The sequence below is a fragment of the Papaver somniferum genome, chromosome 3, assembly GCF_003573695.1.
Source record: "Papaver somniferum cultivar HN1 chromosome 3, ASM357369v1, whole genome shotgun sequence".
In the NCBI taxonomy this organism is placed as follows: domain Eukaryota; kingdom Viridiplantae; phylum Streptophyta; class Magnoliopsida; order Ranunculales; family Papaveraceae; genus Papaver; species Papaver somniferum.
In genome coordinates this window covers 161,039,425-161,059,790 of record NC_039360.1, presented here as the reverse complement: position 1 = coordinate 161,059,790, position 20,366 = coordinate 161,039,425, and the positions used below count along the sequence as shown (strand labels likewise).

Here is a 20,366-nt window from a genome sequence, read left to right as displayed (position 1 = left end):
ATGAATTTATATAAGCGATTATTGGGTTTGTTGTTAGCCATGAATGAAGACTCAAACATTTTACAATGCGAACAAACCATAGTTAACTATTTTGTAAGCATTCTTTCGAACAAAAAAAAAACTATTCTGTAAGCGCAATCATATTTATTTGTAGGCAAAAGAATAGGTATGGAATCATTTTCTCACAAATCTATGACTATATATATAGGCATGCAAGGGCATATTTAGACCAGTGTTATCTTGGGGATGCTAGCCGAAATGTCGTCTGCAGAATATGATTTTGAGCTGTTCCTAGAATGTTCTAAAGGGTTGAGCTTAGTACTCAATCCTGGTATGCTTCCTGCAAAAAACTCAGGTTGTGAAGGAGATGCCAGAGTGATTGAGTAGCTACTGAGCATCAAAACAACTGAAGACATGGTGGGTCTGTCTTCGATATTATCTTGCACACATAACAATCCAATATGTATAACCCTAATCACTTCATTTCTTGAAGAACTTTGGGATAAAATTGGATCCATCAGCTTCAACGGTGTACCTTCTCTCCAATTTTTCCATGCCTGCATTTAGGAAATGCAAGGAGGTTAGTTGTAGACTGACAGGGGTGTTCTTTTCTTCCTGTTTTTCTTATTTGAGATGGAGCATGTCGTCAGCGGGTTCATACTTACATAGCTTAAAAGATCTGGAGTTGAAGATGACCGATAAAAACTGGTAATTTTTCGTCCACTTAAAATTTCCAAGAGAAAAACCCCGAAACTATAAACATCTGACTTCACAGAAAATAGTCCATGCAATGCATACTCTGGGGCCATGTAACCTCTGTACATCGTGCCGTCACGTTGTTTACAAACAGCCACAAGTTTAACATAACCCATATGAGTATTGAGTAGTACTATACTTAGTGTTCCAGCAATTCTACTTGTGTTACCCTGTGTTTGATCTATTTCGAAAAGCTTAGCCAGCGCAAAATCTGCAATTTTCGCTTCCATCTCCTCAGTTAACAAAATGTTACCTGTTTTCAGATCCCTGTGAATAATTGTAAGACGAGAATCTTCGTGAAGGTATAAAAGTCCCCTGTCAATCCCTCCTATGAATTTTGTAGCGTGTTTCCCAATCCAAAAGAACTTTTCTTCTGGCATCTGCACATACTCATCAGTAACAGTTGAGCACATCATGAAAATATATATGTGATTCTCAAAACAAAAGGGAGACATTTATAAGGCCGCCGGGGGCATACCAAATATGTACTTATCGAGACTTCTATAGGCTACATATTCGTAGACGGAAAATGGGTCATTTGTCCAAAAAATTTTAAAACACGGTTCAAATGGACGAGTAAAAAAATAGTTTGGGTGAAATGGACAAAAAAAAATAGTTTGGGTGGCTTAAATTTAAAAAATAACAAGGATGAAATTGGATGCATCCTGTGTAAATTAAAAATAAGAAAAAATATTTGAAAATTGGCAGGATGAAACTGGTTACATCATGGTTATTTTTAAATTTTTGGCCATTTAAACAGTATCAGAATCTAAGTGTCCTTTTCACCCAGGAATTATTGGTTTTGATCTTTTTAATCAATTTTGTGATTCGTAAATTAGTATCTGTTGGAATATTTTGAACTGAAGGTTTTATTTGGCCGATAAAAGCCTGTTCGAAAATTTCGAATCCAAAAGACACCATTGATGTCTGTTGATGAAGGAACCTGACGTTTCGTGAATAGAAACCTGTTGGCGAATAAAAAACCTATTCCCAACAGGTGCAAAACCCTTTATAAATAGCTTCTCCCAGTTTCGTTTAACATATAAGAAAAATCAATCTGTTTTCTCTATTTCAAAAAAGCATCATCAGAAATCAGAAATCTCTTTGTGTGTTCTTGATTGAATCAAGGGGTACAAACCTTGAATTCAGTTTTCGTTGCAGGGCTTTCATTGTATCCTGAAGGCAATATTTCGCATACCTGTTGTAATCGCTAATTGTTATTGGGAGGGTAGAAATATTTGTCTAAAAGAAATTTATACAAGCCTTGAAAGTTTTGGAGTGCAACAATTTCTTCTCTGTGTCATTCATCCTTTGTGAAACCCATTTTTTTTCCAACAGTTTTTAGACAAATAATTTCTGGCAATGGAGGGTGAATCTTCGAATTCGAATGCTACTGCTCAATCTCTGCAAGTGATGAACCAAACCTTTACTCGATTGGAACGTTTTGATGGTGAAGGTTTTACCCGTTGGCAAGAGACTGTGAAATTTTTCCTGATCACCATCAAGTTGTGGTACATACTTGAAGATGGATTGGAGGAAATTCCTGCTGCAACTGACAATGACACTGAGGAATTGAAGGCTAGACGAAAGCAGCGTCAGGAAGATGATTTCATGTGTCGTGGTCATATTTTGAATGCTCTGGACAAACATGTGTACAATGCACATCGGAGTATTGGGACTGCAAAGGGATTGTGGACTGCGCTTGACAACAAATACAAGATTTCTGAAGCAAGCAACAAGAAATTCCTGATTTGCAATTTCATGGATTTTAAGATGGTTGACAGTAAGTCAATCATTGCCCAGGTCAGTGAACTTTTACTCATAGTTAATCATCTTAAGGATGCTGGAATTGATCTTGTTTCTGCGTTTGTTGTTGGGGTTATTATTTCTCGTCTCCCCCCTTCTTGGAATGGTTATAAGAAGAAACTTAAGCATGCTGAGACTGACTATGATTTAGAGGCCTTACAACGTCATCTTCGCATAGAAGAGGACTCTCGTAAGCGAGAACTTAAGGATAGTCCACATTCTGAAAACCATTCTAAGGTGAATAGCGTAGAAGAATCTAAAACACCGAATTCCTTGAAACCTAAGAATGATACTCAGTTTAAGAAGCATCCCAACAAGAAGAGTAAGAAGAAGGGCGCTGGCGGCCCTTGCTACTTTTGTGACAAACCCGGCCATTTTGCTCGTGACTGTCGTCTCAAAAAGAAACAACAGCAGAACCAGAAAAAGGAGGCAAATATGGTCGATGACAAACTTGTGATCGTGGTGCAAGCCGCCAATGCTGTTGCTGAAACTGGGGGTGGATGGTGGTACGACAATGGTGCAACCATCCATATCTGTAAGGATAGAAATCTTTACAAGACATACGAACCGGTTAGTGGAGAAGGAAACGATGTTGTCTCCGCAAACGGTCAACGCAGCAAAGTTATTGGGAAAGGCACTGTTGAACTCTCGTTTACTTCGGGAAAGACTGTGACTCTTACTAATGTTTTACATGTCCCTAACATCGTGAAGAACCTTGTTTCCGGCGACCTTGTTATGAAGGCTGGATTCAAGACGACCTATGAGTCTAATAAGTTTGTGTTGTCCAAAAATGGTGTGTTTGTTGGACAAGGATATGCTTGTAATGGGATGATTAAGCTTAATTTAATAAATAATGGTTCTGCTTATATTGTTGACTCTGTTAATTTATGGCATGGTAGATTAGGGCATGTGAATTATGGTTCTCTTAGAAACATGAATCGATTAGGCTTGATTTCTGATTGCAATTTTATCATGCTTCTAAATGTGAAATATGTGTGCAAGCAAAGATAACTAGAATTTCCCATAAGTCTGTAGTACGAAATTCTTCCTTACTTGAATTAGTACATAGTGATGTGGGTGATTTGCATGGTTCTGCCACTCGTGGTGGAAATAAGTATTATGTCACTTTTATAGAAGATAGTACTAGATATGCTTATACATATTTAATGAAATCTAAGGATGAAGTCTTTGATAAATTTAGGATTTATAAAGCAGAAGTAGAGACACAATTAGAGCACAAAATTAAGATTTTACGTTCTGATCGTGGTGGTGAATACTTTCCTACTGAATTTAATTCCTTTTGTCAAGAGCATGGTTTAGTTCATCAACGTACTGCACCTTACACACCTCAACAAAATGGTATGGCTGAAAGGAAAAATAGAACTTTGATTGATATGGTTAATTGCATGCTTATAAGTTCTGGTTTGCCTAATTCTTTGTGGGGTGAAGCTATGTTGTCTGCATGTTATATTTTGAATAGAATTCCTTTGAAAAAGAAGAGTGTTTCTCCTTATGAGTTGTGGTTTAAGAGGAAACCAAACTTGAGAAGACTTAAAGTCTGGGGTTGTTTAGCATATGTTCGAAAGCCTGATCCCAAAAGACCAAAGTTGGGAAACAGGGCTTATAAATGTGCTTTTGTGGGATACTCTCTTAATAGTATCACCTACAGATTTATAAACCTTGACACTTTTGAGATTATAGAATCTGTAGATGTGGAATTCTTTGAGAACTTAAATAGGAACAGTTCTCAAATGCAACCCATGGAGAATCCATTGTTACCTGATCTAGAACCTATGGAGATTGATAACAATGATGAAAATCCCTCTCCTACTCATGACAATGATATTTCAGTGCCTACTGAAGATATCGAACCTAGAAGGAGTAAGAGAGGAAGGATTGAGAAAAAGCCTGATCCAAACTTTATTTATTACCTTGTAGAGGCAAATAAGAATAGAATTCTTAGTGTTAACCAGTATGTTATGCATACTGATGATGACCCTAAAACTTATGCTGAAGCCATGAGTTCTAGAGATGCAAATTTCTGGAAAGAAGCCATCAATGATGAAAAGCATTCGCTTTTGACTAACGGGACTTGGGTATTAGTAAATTTACCTCCTGGTGCTAAAGCAATAGGAAGTAAATGGATATTCAAGAGAAAGTTGAGAGCTGATGGTGAAGTTGATAAGTTTAAGGCAAGGCTAGTTGCCAAGGGTTATAAACAAAGACATGGTATTGATTACTTTGATACATATGCTCCTGTTGCCCGCATCTCATCCATTCGTTGCTTGATTGCACTTGCTTCTATTCATAAGTTGGTTGTGCATCAAATGGATGTCAAAACTGCTTTTCTAAATGGGGATTTAGAAGAAGAGATATATGGAACAACCTGAAGGTTTCATTACCAGGCCAAGAGAAGAAAGTTTGCAAGTTAGTGAAATCTCTCTATGGTTTGAAGCAAGCCCCTATGCAATGGCATGAGAAGTTTGATAAAGTAGTTTTGTCATATGGTTTTGTGGTGAATGATGCGGACAAATGTATCTATAGTAAGCATGATAGTTCTGGTTGTGTGATTCTCTGTTTGTATGTTGATGATATGTTAATCTTTGGGTCTGACATATCTGTTGTGGAAGAAACAAAGAAGTTTCTTAGTTCTAACTTTGATATGAAGGATTTAGGAGAGGCTGATGTAATCTTGGGAATTAAGATCCTAAGAAAGGGAGATGAGTTGGTTTTAACTCAATCTCATTATATTGAGAAATTTCTCAAGAAATATGGTCACTTTGATGACAATCCAGCACCTACTCCTTTAGACCATACTATCAAGTTAATGAAGAACACCGGCCGTACTCATGCTCAACTTGAGTATTCTAGTGTTATTGGGAGTCTTATGTACGCTATGCATTGCACAAGACCGGACATAGCCCAAGCCGTGGGAATATTATGTCGTTTCTCAAGTAATCCAGGATATGAACACTGGAAAGCAGTTTCAAGAGTTATGGCTTACTTGAAAGGAACAATAAATTTTGGTTTGCATTACCAAGGCTATCCCGCTGCACTAGAGGGGTACAGCGATGCTAACTGGAACAATGTAGAATCAAATTCCAAGTCAACTTCTGGATGGATTTTTACATTAGGGGGTGCTGCTGTGTCTTGGAGTTCCAAGAAGCAGACTTGTATTTCTGATTCAACAATGTTGTCAGAATTGATAGCTTTAACTGATGCATGTAAGGAGGCAGATTGGCTTAGAAACCTACTTATGGAAATTCCTTTTTGGAAGAAGCCAACTCCGGCGGTCTTGATTAATTGTGATAATCAAGCTACAATCTATAATGTCTCTAATAAGACTTATAATGGAAAGTCTAGACATGCAAGTCTTAGACACTACATGGTTAGGCAACTACTCAAGAGGGGAGTAGTTACGGTTAACTTTATTGAATCAAAGAGGAATTTGGCAGACCCATTTACGAAAAGTCTACCAAGTTCAGTGGTTTCAATAAAAAGGAAAGAAATGGGACTAAGGTCTGTGAAGGAAGTTTGATCTCCCATAGCAGAAACCCAACCTATGTTTTGAAAAGGATAAACAAGGTTCAATGTGGTACCAACAAGTTATGGAGTGGATGATTATGGAGCACTAATATAAAAACTTCCCATTTCTTATTAGTGCTGGTTTCTGCAAGAAAATAGGATGGATGTAAATCCTTAATGAGTCTATGATTAGTAAAAGGTGTATCGCAGAAACACCTTCGAGACTTACCTATATGAGTATGGAAATAAGGCCGTTTCCTAAGAGAAGAAGACCGTTCTCTAAAGAAGACTCATGAACAAGGATATAAGCACATGGCCATTAACGTGCTTGGCTACAGAACACATGATTTTATGAAATCAATATGTGTGGAGACTCCGGTTTTATCATAAGGGGTACTTGGTTCAAGACTGGTTTCACCATAGAACCTCGATAAGGCTTTGAGTTTCTTACACTAAGTGAAGGTTCAAATCCAAAAATACCTATCATTTATGTGTTGATTTCAACGATGATGCTTAGTCTCAATTGTGCTTGAACTACGTTGGCTTGATCCCACTCGGGTACGTAGGCAGTCACTTCGGTGATGCAGTCACTCTGATTTAAAAGTTTTAACTTTGTTTTATGGTTTTTGAAAATAAGGGGAGAATGTTGGAATATTTTCAACGCCGCTAACCAAAGGGGGGTCCTGGGGGGCATCGCCCCCCAGGCTGTGGTCGACCGCCCCTGGTGGGGGTTTCAAGGGGGCAACGCCCCCGGAAGAATTTTTTGAACTGAAGGTTTTATTTGGCCGATAAAAGCCTGTTCGAAAATTTCGAATCCAAAAGACACCATTGATGTCTGTTGATGAAGGAACCTGACGTTTCGTGAATAGAAACCTGTTGGCGAATAAAAAACCTATTCCCAACAGGTGCAAAACCCTTTATAAATAGCTTCTCCCAGTTTCGTTTAACATATAAGAAAAATCAATCTGTTTTCTCTATTTAAAAAAAAACATCATCAGAAATCAGAAATCTCTTTGTGTGTTCTTGATTGAATCAAGGGGTACAAACCTTGAATTCAGTTTTCGTTGCAGGGCTTTCATTGTATCCTGAAGGCAATATTTCGCATACCTGTTGTAATCGCCAATTGTTATTGGGAGGGTAGAAATATTTGTCTAAAAGAAATTTATACAAGCCTTGAAAGTTTTGGAGTGCAACAATTTCTTCTCTGTGTCATTCATCTTTTGTGAAACCCATTTTTTTTCCAACAGTATCTGCTCATGGCCTTCGTAACAGAAACCCAAAAGTCCGACAAGATTTCTGTGTCGAAGCTTATTTAGCAAAACCACCTCATTCTTGAATTCCTGCAAATTCACGGAGAGACGGTTTTACCGCTATTTCTTGGCCATTTTGAAGCTTACCCTGTTAATGTTTAAGCAGACTTAAGAAATATTTCCCTGCTTACCAACTTTTGTCTTTAATAAGTAGTACAGTATTAAGTTTCAACCAAACTGTTTAAGATGACCATGGAGAGGATTTGGTAGTCTAGAAATCCATGTCGAGACACAAAATTAATGGGGGAATTGAAAACTTTTATTAACATTTTTGTAATTGCAAATAAAACCTTTATTACCATACTTATATAGCAAAATACATCTGGGTACAAAGCGCCAGATGTATAACACTTTGAAAATCAACTATTTAAATTTAATTAAAATTAAGATCGGGAGATGGTGAAGTTTGCAATCTTAAATAGGGTTGTCAATAGATCCAACAACATATCCCATCAATTTCAGTAAGGAGGAAGTCAGGGGTTCAATCCCCGACGCCGTAACGGTTTGTAATAAATTAGTTGTATAGTGGGTTTTTAGCGGTGTTGAGTCCGACAATGGTGCCAATCCAGCTAGCTGGGTTCGGATAGGGGTCTGGGTTCGACTTTCACGTATCATAAAAATAAATAAATAGTGTTGTCAATGGTATCCATTACTCGGAACCGGGCCCGGTAGATTTGGGTCAAGTTCTGGGTCTTAAAGTTGGACCCATTAACAACATAGAATCCGGCGGGTAATTAATTACTTGATTGGAACTGAATGTTAACGAGTCCAAACAGGTAATACACGTTAGGTACCCGCTTATTCATCATTTTATTCATCTTTGTGGCAAAACTATAGGTATTTTGTTAGTTTTGGCTTTGATTTTCTTTTCGTATTTCATTTTATTCTTACATTTAATCTTTATTTAGTATACTAATAAAGTCGATTAAAGAATGTTGCTCGATTACCAATTAAAGCTTTATAAGAATTCTTGTGATTCAATTTTTTTTTAATATTGTTAAACTAATTAAAAAATAATGATAAATCTTTATAAAAATAATTTAGAGTCAAGCTAAAAAGAGAAAGAAATTGAGTTTTAAGATTTTTTTATAGTTTTTTTAATACCCAACGGGTACTCTAGACTTTAAGTGTATCCGGTTCTTAATCCAAAAATTTAGGAACCGGACCCGAGTTATTTGGGTTTGAATCTATTGACATCTGGGAGGATCCGGACCCATTCAAAGCCCTAATCTTAGATTTTACTTATTTTTAGTAATAATGTGGAGTTTTATAAAAGGAAAATATCACAAAAATTTTTTCTTTAAATATATTGTCGTTTGAGTTTTAAAGAAAACTTGGGGCTGAAATTGTGAGATAGTGTGTGAATAACATCGTGCACTCATCCTTCTTCTTTGGTTTAAGAGTATAATAATAAAAAAAATGCTAGTAACTATTAACTTTTATCATCATTATTTTTTCATATTCCCTCCATTTTTAATTAACATTTCTAATTGACAAAGTCAAAATATTAAGGACATCTTACAAAATGTCATGACTAACCCTTGACTAGTTATATTTAATGTTATGCTATTACTTAATCAAAAATTAATGTGTTAACTATTCATAAATGTTTTTATTTAGAAAAGAAATGACTGTTGATACAAAGATGTTGAATAGATTTTTTCATTATATATGATGATAATATTTAAGATTTAAATTAATTTTATATTAAAAGTAATTTTGTGATTGTAGAAAATAAAGGATATGTTTGATAGTTTAAGTGAAGAAGATGTCTATAAACAGAGCGGACAGATAAAAAGAACATACAAAAGTAGAAATTAAAACAAATAAATAAAAACCGAGAGAGTATTAAATTTTACTTTTATTTGCACCGGCTAACATTAATTTTAAAACTATCTCTATTGAAACCCTGACTCTTTCGATCTCTTACCAATGATTATATTCGTTTAATTTATTTGCATATTGTGGTGATACTTAAAAGATAGATACGGAATCCTGAGAAAAGGGTGTAATTACTCCTAATAAACTACAAAATCTTGATCGGAAATTATAACAAAATGATACGAAGAACTATCATTTTAAAGAATAGCACATTTAAAAATATGTATCAACAATGTCCAGTGTGTTGCACAAGCGCAAATCCAGTACCGTCTCTGTCCCAGCAGAAGTGATGATCTTTTGTTGGGCAGAAGTGGTATTATTAACGAGGATAATAATGATGGGATTTTAATAGTGAAAACTACTACTAGACCTATTTTTCTAGATTTCTTCACCGTTAAGCTCATTGGCGTAAAATTTCATGTGCGCCCCAATTTTCCATAGGAATTTTTTTCCTCAGACCCTAAAATTTGCAAAATTTCAAGACGCAGTGTTTTAGATATGTTATATTTAAGGGATACATAATGAATTGTGCAGCAATTTTCCATAATTTCAGGTAATTTTGGGTGTCATAGAATCTAAAAAAATATTTTGAGCTTCCCAATAAGAATAATATTGTTTTTGGTGTTAGCCTAATTTCACCTTTTTAATATGGGGAAATTAGGCTCAGGCCCAACCCATGGATAACCCATAATATGAGGCCCTTAATTAAAAAAAGTTTAAATCTAGGCCCCGAGTTTTTAAAAGACCTTGATACCCTTATGCATATTGTCAAGCCCATAATTAAATAAAATTTAAATCTAGGCCCAAAATTATTAAATCTAGGCCCGAAATTATTAAAATACAGTGCGAAGGTGTAAACAGAAGTTACACATGCATATGGCATGTGTAACCAGAAGTTACACATGCATATAACATGTGTAACTAGGAGATACACATTCATCTGGCTAGTGTAGCTAGCAGTTACACATGCATATGACTAGTGTAACTAGGAGTTACACATACATATTGATATGTGTACCCAAAATCAGTATGTGTAAGTAAAAGTTACACATCTAATTAACATGTGTAACTTGCAGATACACATGCATCTGAATTATGTAACTAGGAGTTACACATGCATCTGACTTAGATATGTCAACATAAAATCAGCAAATCCATCTCTAAATGAATAACACTAGCAAAAACGAGAGGTGACTATCAAGCAATTACCAGTCATAAAATAATACAGTTAACCTTGCAAGTGAATGAGAAGCTCTTAACTAAGATATCACTGCTTCAGCAGAAAGACGTTGTTAGCACTGTATTAACAGAAAGACGTTTTACAGCGCTAGTCTAGATGTACCTAAGCCATTTTCATATTATCGATGACGAAGGACATTTAAGCAACAGAAAGTAAAGCTTCAGACAGTAATTATACTGGCAGAATAATACAAACACCTGGGAACCTTGTGCTAGCACATTAATATCGCAAAAATGATCACACAACTGATTCAGCAGGGTATAGATATGAACCCAGGAAAACAAAATGCATGTGTAATCAGTAGTTACACATGTAAACAATAGTTACACATGCATATTAGCATAAGTTACACATACAATCATCATGTGTAACTAGAAATTACACATCTAATTATTATGTGTAACTATAAGTATAACCTGCATCTAATTAGTCTAATCTGCATCCACTACTACTCCCTACTACTAGGACTTGATGTTCTTTTCTCAATTTCATAAATATAACCACTATAACATATCCCATCAAATTAGCATGTGTAACTATAAGTTACATATGCATATCCCATCAAATTAGCATGTGTAACTATAAGTTACACATCTAATTTGCATGTGTAACTAGTAGATACACATTTATTTGGCTTGTGTACCTAGAAGTTACATATTTAATTAGCATGTGTAACTACTAGTTACACATCCATAGTCTGCCAATGCTAGTTAAACGTGCAAATTTTCATGCATATGGCTTGTGTGATGTGCAGTTAAACATGCATCCTAATTGTGTAATTAGGAGTTACACAAGCATATAACATGTGTAACCAGAAGTTACACATATAAATAACATGAGTTACATATATAAATAACTTGTGTATATCACAAGGTCTACTAGGAAACATCTAAATCGAATACGAGCTATAAATGTTTCCTAATTACTAAGGAAAGGATACGAGCTAAATACAATGGACTTCATTTAAGACAGGATACAGAAAGCAAAGTAGAAAGGACGCAGGTCACGAGATTTACCGGAGAGACAACATCACCGACAAAACGTGTCACCTGAAATCCACGAACATAGCTCTTATTAACAAAACTAGAATGACTAACAATTTACCATTTCCATTACTTGCATATAGGCAGACACAGGGTCATTTAGATTTGGCTCAAGGACTGCATTATAGTAAGACCAAAGTAACAAATCCATCATTAGGCTGCTATTACATCTACCAATCTAAAATGAAATTCACTAACTAAACACTCTTAAAACAAGCATGTATAATCAGCTGGTACACATAAAATGCATGTGTAATTTGGAGTTACACATGATATGAAATGTGTAACTGGGAGTTACATATGCAATATTAAGAAATGAACAAAAATGAAAAGAAAATCACACAATCAACAAATCCAAAATAGTTTAGGAAGATGATTTAAATACTTACAACTATTTTCTCGGCTGCTTCACAGATTTTATCGACTTTGGCTTTTAATAATCCTTTAAAGACCATTTAAACTCTACAAAAAAAAGATAAAGTCATTTAAAATTTTGACAAAACCATGACATTCTCAAGAACTTAAGATTCAAAATCAAAAAGTGAGTTTTATCTTTTTGGTATGCATCGTCAATCTATTGCAGGTGTAAACTCCTGCTTCTTGAAGCTTCTTAATGTCTATCAGTTAGCATGTGTAACTAGTAGCTACACATCCATTTAGTTAGTGTACCTAAAAGTTACACATCTAATTAGCATGTGTAACTAGTAGCTACACATACTTTTAACTTCCAAGTTAACACACTCAGCAATTGATATGTAAAAAACAGATCAATCTTAGCTTGCCAAGTTAGAATCACGCATACGTCCATTATAAACTCCAGCATTAATCTCATCAAGCGCACACCATGGTATCTGCAGTGGATTTAAAAGTTACAGCAACATACCGCCACATACTGATCATACACTAGTAAAACAGATGAAAGATGCTAACATTGTTCCTAAACAACATGAACTATGAAATGTACCAACCAATCAATGAAATTTTTTTATTGAAAACCGACAAAAGGACATACCAGCAGTATTGCTCTAAGACCCTTATACATACAAAAATTCATATGTAATCAGCAGTTACACATGCATATGGCATGTGTAATTGTTAGTTACATATGTAAGTCATTCGAATCTACACAAGCCACGTCTGGATCCAATCCAATAACTACATGCCTAGCTTAAAACAAATCCAAAGGAAAGTATGTAACTACAAGGTGGAAGATTCACTCCATTCGGGAGCTACAAAATGGAATAACTTAACAAGATTAAACCATATCTGTATTTATACTTTTAAGATCAGAAACAAAATTGACGACACATTGCTACCTGGTCACAATCTACTGGCGTAAGTGGTTGCTTCCCAAAATTTTCCTTTCACATAAAAAATGCCAATATCAATACAGTTAGACAATGAATAGCTGATAATACCACAAAATAACTAAGTGAAGGAAACATAATCAATCAAAAATATAACCATACCTTATGTAATCTGACCCGAGCAAGTGATTCCTTGATAGAATTTTCCATTATTGTTAGATCCTCTATATTGTTTATCTTATTTGGATCCTTCCAACAGCCGAAACAGTGCAGCCGACCGCAAACTTAATCATATAATTATCCAAATTTTGAATTTGTATAGCAAGCTGCAACAAGTAAGCAGTGTTGGCTGACACAAATGGATAATTTTATAGTTCAAGAAGGCAGAGGGCCCTACATTCATTTAAACATCAGTTTGGGGCTAGTGCAATGAGGTAAGTGAAATTCAAATAATTAAGTACATGACCGCTAATACAAACAACAACCAAATAATTGAGATGAGAAATATTTATGGAGTGGCACCTCAGTCTATTACGCATTTCCGATAGTTGAGCTTACAAGAGTCTCGACTGATTTGTCAGCACCTGTCAGTATTACATTTACTTATGACAACATGGAGTACATATTGAATTCCATAAAATAAAATAAAAATGAATGATATAGTTACTGTCATTCGTGAGGCATACCTCAACAGCTTGAGTACTGCAAAAATGGACCCTTCTCTCTTGTTTTCCTATTAAAAGGGTGATATCTGGTTTTTGGTATGGTAAAGAAAAAATGGTGAATGGTGTTAAAAAAGACACTTGATGGTAAGTCTACAGAGTGTCTCTCGACAATGCTTAAAGTCATACATACCTTGTGCCAAAAAACTCTTGTATATTTACATCATGGTCCAATTTCTTAAATGTGTTCTTTAGTGCCTGTCAAGGATGATGCTTAGAGTGTCAATCACCGAAACACGTACGGCAAGTCAAAGTTATAAGAATCATAAAATCAGGAGGAAATATTAATACATCATGAGGAATTAGTTTACCTCAAGGCTCTCAAGCTTCTTGTTCCAACAAAATGTAAATGATTGAAGCTGTTATTGTCGCTTGAGTTCATTTTATTAATTTAAGATTAAACAAATCCAATCCAATAACTCATGGCAAAACAATTGCAGGAATAACACTTGCATAGAGACTCAACAAGAATCAGATGAGCTTGAAATAGTGAAGAAGAGCTCATTCATGCCTTTTCTCAAACATACGATGTGTACTGTCTTTGTTAATCGATAAACAACTTTTCCAGTAATTTTTGAGCCTCTATGTATCACCTTCCCTGCAACAATTCCACATCCAACACAAAACACAATCATAAAATCATCCAAACACAACAAAACACGGTATAAAGTTCTAGTTTAAGCAACACCTGTATTAGTTTAAACCTACTAAGAATCATTTCAAAGATTCGTAACACCAAAAAATTGAAATCAAGCCTAAAATTAGATCGGAATTAAGAGAAAACTTAATATTACACATGTAGTCAATCAATTGAACCACAAATCCTTTACGAATATCGCCATTGAACACTTTCTCATTCAACTGAGTTGCTAAAACAACATATTGAGACGAAACTGAGTCAGAAACAAGTAATTGAAGCCGATCTTGTGATTTACCAGTAGATTTTCTATCTAAATACTCGAACTAGAGGTTTTAAGTTTGAATCGCCTCTAAGAATAGAGGAAATCGCATTATGAGTTAATTTCACAGACATTTCACTGAATTTTTATAAGTTTTGGATTACGAAATGGATGAATCTAAGCTTAAAATGATGATAAATCGATGAATAATTTCGAAATATGAGATTACGGAGATGAAATCGATGAAAAAAATGAAGATCGGTGAAATTTGGAGACGACGAAGAAGTTTTCTAGGGTTTTTCCGCCGGAGATGAAAGAGAAAATGAAAGGAGAAGAGAGAGAGAAAAAGAACAGATAAATGAAAATATCTACTGAGATTCCTCTTGTATATATAGTAAAGGATAGTGTTGTCATTATTAAAATTCATAATAATTAATTATGGGTCAGATCTAAAAAAAATTTGATTTTTTGGGCCGAGCAGTATCATTTTCCTAAAGTATGGAGTTGATAGTGAAGGATCCATTTTGTGGGGCTTCTATATATTGAACCCATATAGTAGGGGGTTCTAGTATTTTTCACTTTTAATATATGTAAACTCATTGGGCTTGTAACGCTGAAAAACAAATAATTGGGCTTTTTGGTTTGTAATTCTTACCTTGTAGACTGCACCGAAGCCACCCTCGCCAAGCTTGTTAGCATCAGAAAACTCATTTGTAGCATCTCTAATTGTAACCAAGTCAAATTGCAAAGAATCTTGATTTACCATTGAATCCCTGGTACCTCCTGCACATATACAATTACAAAATTGCACAGTTTTAGTCGACCGTTTTTTACTATTTTTGTTTCACAAAAAGTGTTATATTTATTTTTTCATTTTAGCGGAGAAAATTAATCAATATTAAACCAAAAACGGAAAACTGAATTACCTTGAATGTCAGATTTACTAGTCACACTTTTCTTTCTCTTTGAGCAGTAAAAACACGCCGCTAATAATATCAACGAAACTCCAACTACCACAGGAACAGCTACAGCAACCATATTTACAGATGGTTCTGGTTCTGGCCCTGGCAGCGGTTCTATCACCTCAATTTAAATCAAGAAATCAAGCTTAAGTTTTCATGAGAAGCAACAAATTCATTTATCCTTAAAACAAAAGCCAAACAAAAAACAAAAATACCTTTTCCAGAATCAGACGGCAGCGGCGACATAGAACCTGGAACTGTGTCCGGTGGCGGCGGTGGCGGTGTTTGTAATTCGTAGAACATGTTATCTTCATATCTTATAAAACAACTTTGAGTTATTATATGTCCACTTCTTGATCCATTATATAAACTTGGAATTCTACTAATCATATCTTGTAAACAAGATGTACAAGAGTCTCTGGACAGATCTTTAGTACATTGAACCATACCATATATTTTACTGAAATCATTATAGTTAAATGATCCAACATCAAACTTGGACGAATCCGATGAAGCATCAGCCATGAGATCATTCATCAAATTATCTAGTTGACGATTAAATACATTCAGATTATCTGCAGTTTCCTAATTCGGAAACCAAACAAGCAAACTTTTATCAACTTCTCCGAAGAATCTTGTATTGGAGTAGCGCAAAAGACATTCATAAAGACGAACATCGACGTCTATATGATTAGTACATTTCTGAATGACAACAACACTGGAAGCATTTAGACAAGATTTGCAAGAATATTCTAAGAACATCGACGCATAGAGCTAATTCGGTTTTAGTTAGTGATGAATATTCTAAGGCAACTCAAATGATATCACTTCATCTTCTTCTTATCCATCTTCATTTCTTGTTATTCTTATTGATCGTTGTCATGGATGCCATGAAGAGGAAAGAAGGGCACTCTTAAATTTCAAGTCTTCTTTGGAAGACCCATCTAATCGTTTATCTTCATGGCTAGAAGGCAGCCAACATAAAAACTGTTGCAGTTGGCATGGTATTGAATGCTCATATAACTCTTTTCATGTTGTATCAATCAACCTTCGGAATATGGACTTCGAAGACTGTATCAATGGAGTTATGTACGGTGACTACCCTGTTATTCCACGAAGCAGTTCACTAATAGGTAAACTGTCCCCTTCTCTATTCAACCTTACTCATCTAGAGTATCTAGATCTTGCCTTCAATGATTTTCATAGTCAGATACGGGAAATCCTATTTCAGTTTTCTGAGCTAACTAAACTCACCCATCTTGATCTCTCACACACTAACTTTACAGCATCAATTTCGACACATTTCAGTAACTTATCAGCTTTAGTGTACCTTGATATATCTTGCGAAACAATCTCTACTTTTCCTGATTTTTCTTATTTAGCTTATTTTCTTACCTCTTGCTTAAAATCGTCATCTACAAAATAGATGAGAGGTTTAGTAAATCTCCAGGCACTAAGGTTGACTGGTATTGATCTATCTGAGACCACATCTTCAAAACAAAACTTCGCGCAAGATATTCCTTATCCTTAGAATCTTAGGGAGCTCGACATTTCTCGTTGCAATATTGAGGACCCAATCCATCATAAATTCCACAATCTTTCCCGTCTGGTCTCTCTGAAAATGGGTGGCAACTTTTTGATTTCCTTAATCCCCTTACAACTGGCTAACATAACTACACTTACTACTTTTGGAATACCTTCTTGTGATTTTCGTGGTTCAATTCCTTATCTTCCTCAGCTTAAAGAGATCGACGTAAGTGGAAATCCTTATCTGCAGATTGATCTAACTAGGATGTTTCAACATAGTTGGCCTAAACTACAAAAAACTTCAGATATCATCAACTAATGCAACTGGATCATTTCCAAGTTCAAATGCACCACACTTAGTCAGTTTTTCCGCCTCATGGTGTTCAATTTCAAGGATCCTTGGTACCTTTTTCAATTTACAATATTTCTCGGTTGCAGTATCTAGACCTCTCCAACAATAACATTACAAGTAATCTTTTTTCAATCTCCGATCTAAGAAACTTAAACTATCTCGACTTGTGTAACAGCTCAATCCGCAAGATTTTTCCTCTTCGTCGAGTTATTTTAGATAGTAATAATCTCACAGGAGAATTACCTAGTTGCATCACCATGCTCAAGAACCTTGTTGACATTGATCTCATTGATCTCTTTGATTAGCAAAGTCAAACTAACAACTCTATACCTGTCCTCAACTAAGCTAACCATTGACGTAGATGAACGCGTACATCTGTACTCTAAAACTACATTGGAGACTTTAAAACTGGGGACATTGCATCCGAACGTGTTCCCTACTTTCATTTGCAATTTGACTCATCTTAAGCAATTGAATTTGTCTCATTCCAACCTCATGGGACCTATTCCTTCTTGCATCTCCGAACTTAAAAATCTCAGTTTCTTAGATCTCTCTAACAACAAACTCCGTGGTCCTCTACCTCTTTTACCTCGATGTATCTATAATTTGGATTTATCACAAAACAAACTTGACCGTGAAATATCATTTGAAGCTGGGGAAAGACTCTCTAGTGCTAGAGAAATTTGTAAGAGTATAATATCGCACATAATAATGTGAATGCGAAACAGAAATGTTCCGTGCGAAGACTATCGCGCACAACAAACTCAAGATAACGAATTAGATGACCTCAGCAAAGTCACGAGTAAAGTATGATGTTCTATGCGAAGCATAATCTGTGCGAGAGTGAGTGAATGTATATGAGCGAATGTAACGCACAGTGATTCTGAAAATAGTGGATCTCTTAGCTATCATCCATTATAAAAAATCATATATAAAAGAAGGGAGTCTCCATATGTGGGAGGGATCTTTTTAATGAGTGTTAGTCAAGAAACCAGGAGAGAGAAAGTAAATCCGAGAGCAAGTAATAGTGTTGTAATAATTCTATCATCTTGTAAAGAGACTTAAGTTTTGATAATAAAATAAGAGTTTCATGATGATTACTTAACATTGACTACAATAATAGTGGAATATGGTTGTCAGGAAACTGGTAACTACAATTTTGGCTTTAGAAACAGCTTTGGGATGGTAAATCTTGATAGTCAATTAATAAAATCTTGGAGTAGTTCAGATCTGAGAATAATGGGAAAAACAAGGATAATAACGATACAAGGAGAAGGTAGAAGAATACAGTGTAATTTTATAACTAAAGAATCGATTTCTGATGCGGAATTTCAAGAAAATATAACAAGCAAAATTCACAAGAGAAATTATGAAGGAAAAAAGGTAAAAACGATAGTAGAAGAATCTTAATTAAAATACTGAGAAAAAGTTCAGATTACGTTTACAACAGATGAAATCCAAGAAGAAAATCTAACATAGACAAATCCGTTGGTAATCACAGTCGCAGCTGTGCGAGAAGAAGATGATGTCATGAAAAATAAATCAGAAATATGGGCAATTGATAAAACATTGATAGATATAAGAAGTGGAGTTGATATCTTATTTTATCGCACATTTAAGGCAATGGCATATGAAGATGCGGAAATGACATGTCCAACTTATAATGTACATGGATTCTCCATAATGGAGGGTGCATGCCATAAAAGCTAAATTGTGTGTAATTGACATCGAATCTCCATATAACATGTTATTGGGAAGACCGTGGGTGCATGCCATAAAAGCTATAGCATCAAAAATACATCAATGTATCATATTTCCAACGCCAAGCGGGGTAGGTGAAATTAAAGGATATATTCAGGGTGCAAAATTTTGTCATCAAATAGATATCCGTAACTATGAGGGACGGGCAAAGAAGCGAAAGGATCGCTGGAGAAAAGCTAAAGGACTGAAGAAGGAAGAAGAATTTCAGATATACATGGCCAAAACAAAGGAGGGAAAAGGAATACCAAGTGAAGCATTAGCAAAGGAAGATGAACAAACCAAGGAAATTAAAGAATCTAAACCAATGAGAGAACTGAAAGAAAATTTTACTGCCTAAGAACCATCTAAAGAAATAAATATCGGGACAAAAGAAGAACTAAAAATATTAAAAATAGGAACTACAATGGTAAAAGAAGAGGAAGAAAAAATTGTAAAAATATTGAGATCATATAAAGATATCTTCGCATGGAGTATGGAAGAGATGTCAGGGATAGATCCATCAGTCACATGTCATAAATTAGACATCAAACAGAATATAAAACCATTTAAACAAAGAATAAGGAAGATTGCTACTGATTATCATCCTCAAATAGAAGAAGAGTTGAAAAAGATGTTAGATGCTGGGATCATAAGGGAAGCAAAATACCCAGAGTGGATAGCAAATATGGTGGTAGTACCAAAGAAGAATAAGGGGATCAAAATTTGCATAGATTTTACAAATTTAAATAAAGCATGTACGAAAGAAAGTTTTCCTCTACCAGACATCCCTCAAATGGTAGAATCAGCATCAGGAAATGATAGAATTTCGACACTGGATGGGTATAAAAGTTATAATCAAATTCCTCTGGCGAAAAAAGATCAAGAGCATATTGCATTTTTCGAACCAAGAGGTTTGTACTGCTATACGGAAAATGCCATTTGGATTGAAGAATGCGAGTGCGACATATCAAAAGAAAAAGAAAAAGTATTCGAAAAATGGATACATAAAATATTAGAGGTCTATGTAGACGATATGGTGATTAAGAGTAAAGAAGCGACGAACCATGTTCATGATCTGTGCGAAATCTTTTAACAAATGAGAAAATTCAATATTAAAGTAAAACCAGAAAATGTGTTTTCGGAGTGTCATCAGGGAAATTCTTGGGTTACATAGTGTCAAAAAAGGGGATAGAAGTGATCCAGAAAAGGTATAAGCAATTAGAGATATGTCGCCCCCTGCCACAGTGAAAGATGTTCAAAAATTAAATGGGTTGTTAGCTTCATTGGGAAGATTTA

The 20,366-nt window shown here is 35.2% G+C and overlaps 1 protein-coding gene across 1 annotated transcript; it reads right to left on the bottom strand.

Moving 5' to 3' along the window:
* Positions 1–224: 224 nt before the first annotated feature.
* On the bottom strand, positions 225–17,683 carry LOC113360241 (cysteine-rich receptor-like protein kinase 10). The gene is made up of 10 exons (XM_026603773.1): positions 17,574–17,683; positions 16,150–16,153; positions 15,667–16,036; positions 15,416–15,565; positions 15,145–15,272; positions 12,344–12,412; positions 11,623–11,739; positions 11,535–11,567; positions 666–1,136; positions 225–557 (listed from the first exon to the last, which is right to left on the bottom strand). The coding sequence occupies exons 1-10, from the start codon at positions 17,681–17,683 to the stop codon at positions 225–227; spliced, it is 1,785 nt and encodes a 594-aa protein (XP_026459558.1).
* Between the last annotated feature and the right edge of the window lie 2,683 nt (positions 17,684–20,366).